The 6,155-nt window shown below is 43.3% G+C and overlaps 1 protein-coding gene across 1 annotated transcript; it reads left to right on the top strand.

The window, feature by feature from the left end:
• On the top strand, window positions 1-5,724 carry ackr3a (atypical chemokine receptor 3a). Its single transcript, XM_085764867.1, has 2 exons — window positions 1-155; window positions 2,935-5,724. Exon 2 carries the CDS (start codon window positions 2,982-2,984, stop codon window positions 4,119-4,121), a length of 1,140 nt encoding a protein of 379 aa, XP_085620993.1. The 5' UTR covers window positions 1-155; window positions 2,935-2,981; the 3' UTR covers window positions 4,122-5,724.
• Window positions 5,725-6,155: the final 431 nt, after the last annotated feature.

Genomic DNA, 6,155 nt, shown 5'->3' with positions numbered 1-6,155 from the left:
AGAGTCATATAGGGAGTCGGAGGGAACCCATCGCACAAGTTTCCTGCAGCGGAGTAGAAGTTACACACATCGGTGAAAAAACAGAAACGAAAACGCATCTGGTTTTTTGGACAGAGAGAGAGACGTCAGTGGAAGGAAGGAAGAATCAAAACAAGGTAAGCTGATGAAAACGAGCCTGCGTGGAAACGAAAATCTGAGTTTGTGGTAACACTTTGAATCAAGAGATGCTCGGTACCTGCCATTACATTTGAACTGCGCGGTTTACTTGTATATTTTACTTAAACACGCATAATTGATAAGCATTTATCTTGTTACTAATACCAATTCGGAATTTAATGCATCGCTATATTTGTAACTTACCCCGTGTTGTTACTAATACACAACCAGATAATATACTTTTTGCAGGAATATCCACAAAACATCCCCAGTTTTTCCCATCGTGCCCCTGCGCTCTTTTTTTATTCGCGCCCCCTCCCTCATTCAAACGCGGACCCAGGCTACTGTGTGTACCAAGCTGACATCTGATAAGAGCGGTTTGTTTCCAGCCTGATACAAATCAACAATGACAACAATGACACTCTATGTGTTTGGAGTCTGGTCTTTCCCTTGGATTCGATGCCATAAACTTGTGCGTCATGACGAGCGAGGCGACACATTTGTTATTAATCTACGCGGAAACATGACGTCCTGTCCCTAAAGGGCAAAGATCTTATCCCGAGATGTAAAAGCTTGTGGACGGAGACAGGCGAGGAGCAGGAAACTAGTGACTAACATGCGCACCTGCACCATTCTTTAAAGCAGCATTAGCACATGAAACTGGCCTTTCCATTGCTTTTTATTTAATGTGTATTGCGAAACAAAAGGCGGTTTCAGCCAATTTGTAACTGGATACTTGCGGGTTGAAAAGGGAGAAACATAGATACACACTGAGAGAGAGAGGCAAAGAGAGAGAGAGAGAGAGAGAGAGAGAGAGAGATGGCTACATGTGCTGTTTCTGTTATCTGATGGTGTGGGTGTTAAAAGGTTAATTAGCTTGAAGCCTGTGGGGCTACCTGGCACCTCCAGGTATTTTCCATATAATATAAGGGAATTAGACAGAGACCATTGTGAGGGATTATCTCAGCATAGAAAATCCCTCCATTTGAAAGAATAGCACTCCCCAGTGGGCGAAAAAATAATCAAAACTTAAATTAAATGTGAGGTATCTGACATCTCTTTAAAGAGCTTTATCACAGGCGGTAGTGGAAGATATATGGCCATTACTGAGTAGAAGGAGCAGTGCAGAGATGAAGCCCAGCTCCACTGCAGGCCTTGGGTTTAAATCAAGTGAAAGTTCATAAATATTCATCAGCCTTATATTGAAAAAATGTAAAGTTGCTCATTTGAGAACAAGAAATCTTTCACAGTGTGGAAGTTTATACTGGAAAAGTCAAAGTCAAAGCAGGAGAGCGGCAGTTTTTCTTTTTCCTTTTAATTTGCAACGTTGCCAACAATTACATAAACTGTGTGGCAAACTCTCTGGTGGAAGTCAAACTAAATCTTGTCAGTTTGTTACATCACTCAACCCTGGCTTCAGTTAATGTGAACTAATAAATAATGTTTGGCTGTTTGGTTTCAGTCACATGCACATAAAATCTGAACCTGCAAAGTGACAATTAACTGTAATTGTTGATTTTTATACAATGTTAGTATATGTTTAAATAGAAGTGTGGGATGGGAGTATTCAATTAAAAGTGAATGTAAGATATCATGCACACTGGGGGGGCTCCACATCTTTAATGTGTCTCAGGTGTCCTTGTATAAGCTTATTTTCACTTTGCTTTTTTTCTTTCATCATCCTCTGTGAGTCTGTGCCAATTATCCCGTGTGCAAGACACAGCCTCCCACACAGACAGATGTCCGCTGTGGTCACATTTCACTGCTTTCCGGCGTGCTGTGTCACCCAGTGGTCAGTGACCCTCGTTTTAAATCGTTGCCCGAGCAGGCGTCAAGCCTCCCGCTGATCCCTGCACACAATTCACTCTGTGGGCGTACAAATCAGTCAGGGCCGAGACACTCGTGTTCTGGTTTTGATCTATCACCTTTCACCTCTGAGCTCTCGCACTGGCAGGCTGCCATTGAGGGGAGCTGAGAGAGACATCACAGCAAAAAAAAAAGAGAAAAGAAAAGACAAGTCAGATACCACCGAGCAGGGTTAAACCTATCAGTGGCCTTAGGCTCAAAAGGTTACTGACATACCGAGCTGCTGTAGACTAGACTACCACATCTTTACCCTGTATTTAAAACTGTGTGCATGCGTCTTATTAGATTCAGATGTTGTAAAATGACGTCTTCAAGGTTATGAGGAGCCTTTTCTTTGATCATGTGGGTGGTGACAGCTCAACTCTCACCCTCTCGTTGCTAGAGAAGTGAGGAAACAGATTTTTTTTTTTACCATAACAAGCATGTCAAGGGAAAACACTCTTTAAAGTGGCATCAGGTTTCCCACCCTGACCATCACTTTATCTTGGAATGCCAAGAACGCTCCGGAAATACACCCTGTTTGGACTTCTTGATCCCACTTCCTTATGTCTAATCTGCACTATGTGCTAGTGGAGCTAATGTAAACATTTATTGTACAGCTCCCCGACGACACATCAGTCATAGGCAGCTCCTATGTTTGTGTCACGACAACAAAGATCCTTTATTAACTCATGAAAGCGGGTGTTTTAACAGTTAACCACTTTAAGATTCTTCAGGATCTGGTGGCAGACCGCAAGCAGCTTTATGTTTTACTAGCATGTGCAGTCAGAGTCCACATGCTTTATGCAACAGAAAATTACTTTTTTTGAATATGACACCGGGAGGTTAAAAAACACATGGTAGCATTTAGCTGTTGCTGCTCTTTTCCATCTATGTTGCAAGAACTGATGAGTTAATGTCTTGTTTTTGCAGGATCTACCCCAGTCGGAGGTGGTGTGTCAAATCTGTAAAAAACAAAAATGAATCTGAGCCCGAGTGAGCTGGAGGACCTGTTCGAGTCCTTGGGGGAGTTTAACTTCTCCGAAGCCTTCAGTAACATATCGAGTGTGGACGCAATGGTGTGTGCCTCGACGTTCAACCGCAGCGCTCTGCTGTACTCCATGTGCGTCCTCTACACTTTCATCTTCATCGTCGGCCTGGCCGCCAACGCTCTGGTCCTGTGGGTCAACATCCGCGCACAGAGAGACTCCACCCCGCGGCACGAGACGCACACCTACATCGCCCACCTGGCGGTCGCGGATCTGTGCGTGTGTGCCACTCTGCCCGTGTGGGTGAGCTCGCTGGCCCAGCACGGCCACTGGCCCTTCGGCGAGGTGGCGTGTAAACTCACACACCTGCTGTTCTCAGTCAACCTCTTCAGCAGCATCTTCTTCCTGGCCTGCATGAGCGTGGACCGCTACCTGAGTGTGACGAAACACAGAGACAACGAGGGAGGCGCACGCAGGAGGATGATCCGCCGCGGGGTGTGCGTAGGGGTGTGGCTTTTGGCTCTGGTGGCGTCCTTGCCAGACACCTACTTCCTGCATGCTGTGAAGTCAATACACCACGAGGACACCATGCACTGCAAGCCCGTGTACCCGGGGGAAAACCCCAGGGAGTGGATGGTGGGAGTGCAGCTGAGCTTTATCCTGCTGGGCTTTGTTCTCCCCTTTCCGGTCATTGCTGTGTTTTACGCCCTGCTGGCCAGCGCTTTCACCCGCTCCTCTGCTTCTTCACCGTCTTCCACAGTGGAGCAGGAGCGCCGCGTGAGCCGCAGGATGATCCTGGCTTACATCGTGGTGTTCCTGGGCTGCTGGGGGCCGTACCATGCCGTCCTGCTGGCCGACGCCCTCTCCCAGCTGGGCATACTGCCACTGACCTGTGGCCTGGAGAATGTAATTTTCGTGGCCTTAAACCTCACCCAGTGTCTCTCCCTGCTCCACTGCTGTTTCAACCCCATCCTCTACAACTTCATCAACCGAAACTACCGCTATGACCTCATGAAAGCCTTCATCTTTAAATACTCCACGAGGACGGGCTTAGCGCGCCTCATCGAGGCCCCCAACATGTCCGAGACTGAGTACTCTCCTGTCGCTGTAGAAAACCCACCACAGATCTGAAACTTTCAAAACCAAATGAGCATTTCTTGAACACTGTCTATAAATCCAAATGGACAATAATGCAATGTGATGTTAGAACTGATTTGTTTTCATCAGAGTCTGACAGATATCAGTTATATTTGACATGAAATGACAGTGAAAAGAGAAAAAGCCAATCCAGCATCTTCTTTTTTATTTTCACAGAAATCTGCTTGATTCCTTGTAGCAAAGCTTAAGGACAGGCTAATATCAATGTTGATGATGGACTGATTAAAAGCACTTAGAAAGCAGTTTAATTATAACAGCTGATAATGAATTTGTAAAACAGTGACTGTAAATGTGTATAATCTTTGCCTATAGGCCTACTGTGTATATAGGAATGTATATTGTGTGTGAGAGTTTGTGTGAGTGGTGCGTAGTCTGTTGGGCATTGAATATTGATATTATCAGCAGAGTAATATTGTTAATCTTTTTTTTGTATCAAGCCGTATTTATATACTTTTGAACTGTTTTGCCTCTTTCACATTGTAATGGAAAGTCTTCACACACTGATGTCTGCTCAGTGCTCCACTTCATACATTGCTGCCTCATCATTATTATAGTTGAGCCACTGAACGGCTCAGTGTAGTCCTGCTGTCACATTATTAACCGTAACCTCACATGTCACACCAGCTGAATCCTTTAGAAAAATGATATAAATCAATTTTATTGAGCTTTTTGGAAATACACTTTCCATTTTTTACAGAGTTATATGAGAAAATAATATCACTCAAAATGTCAAGCTACAGCCTGCAGCCTATTAGCTTAGCTCAGAAGAAAAAGAAAAGAACTGTGTATTTTATATGATGTACAAAATGTAAATATGAACAGTTCTGGTTTCATGGAAGATTATGAACTTACTGTCATGAAGTTAGCCGTAGTCTAAAAATATCAGTTTTGGACTTAAATGTTTTGGACAAAATCAATCAGATAAGATTTGTTTATTTACTATTTGCTTAAAATATTGATTATCAACATTTAGGGATGGAATTGGAATTTTATTTTATTTTTTTGCCTTTGCTCAGAATCAGAGGCTAGCTCCCCCTGGTTGTTTGTGCTAAGCTTAGTGAAGCAAAGTAAAGCGAAGATGAGCTTGGCTAAATTAAGCAAATCACCTACTGGCTTTAGCTTCATAGTGCAGATGACAACAAGAGTTATTTTAGCTTTCTCATCTAACTTGATGCATAATCATCCTTCACACTGCAGATCACTAACTTCTCAGTTCCCTTTTGATTGTAAATCCAAATATTGTCTGAAGGCTTCAACTGGGACTACTGAGCTTAAGGAGCAGAAACATGTAGCTCCTGTATTTTATCTAATTTACGGTTTTATATAATATACTATGTTTTACATTAGTGTAGTACAACTGATACACACATCCATGTAAAATTGCTGCGTCAGCACAGAGACCACAGGCGGCTGCAGTTTTTATGACCCAATAACATGAATGAAGAGCTCTGCTCCTCTCATGCAGACAGCAGCTGTGGCGTCTAACAACAAAGTGTTTATTAGGGACCAAATGACAGAGTACATCACTGCATTACTGTAGAGTTCTGTGTGTGTAGGTGTGTGTGTGTGTGTGTGTGTGTGTGTGTGTGTGTGTGTGTGTCAGAGAGTGTGAGTGTGAGTGCATACCAAGAGATGACATTTAATGTGTTATAAACATGAGTTTACTGTCTGTTGTAGGGAACAGCATAATTGCTTGATAGGTGACTTAGGTTGACGTTGAGCACATTGTGTCATGTGATTGGTTACACGTGGGTGCTTTTACACTGAAAATATTTCATGCTGCGATTAGAAGAGAAGATTTGAGACATGAACGTGTGCCTACAAGAACAGAGGCATTCCTTTGGTATTGTAATATGTAACATGTGTTTTTGCTATATATTAAATACAGAGAAAATGTTTGGTCTTTGTGATTTGAACTGAATTCATACACAACAAACACGTCAAAAATGACCTACAAACATATCAGCCTCATCCCTGGGGTCTCTCACAGCTGTCGTCACTGGTGCA

The sequence above is a fragment of the Trachurus japonicus genome, chromosome 21, assembly GCF_045865225.1.
Source record: "Trachurus japonicus isolate A0001 chromosome 21, Traja_1.0".
Classification (NCBI taxonomy): domain Eukaryota; kingdom Metazoa; phylum Chordata; class Actinopteri; order Carangiformes; family Carangidae; genus Trachurus; species Trachurus japonicus.
This window is presented reverse-complemented; position numbering and strand designations above follow the sequence as displayed.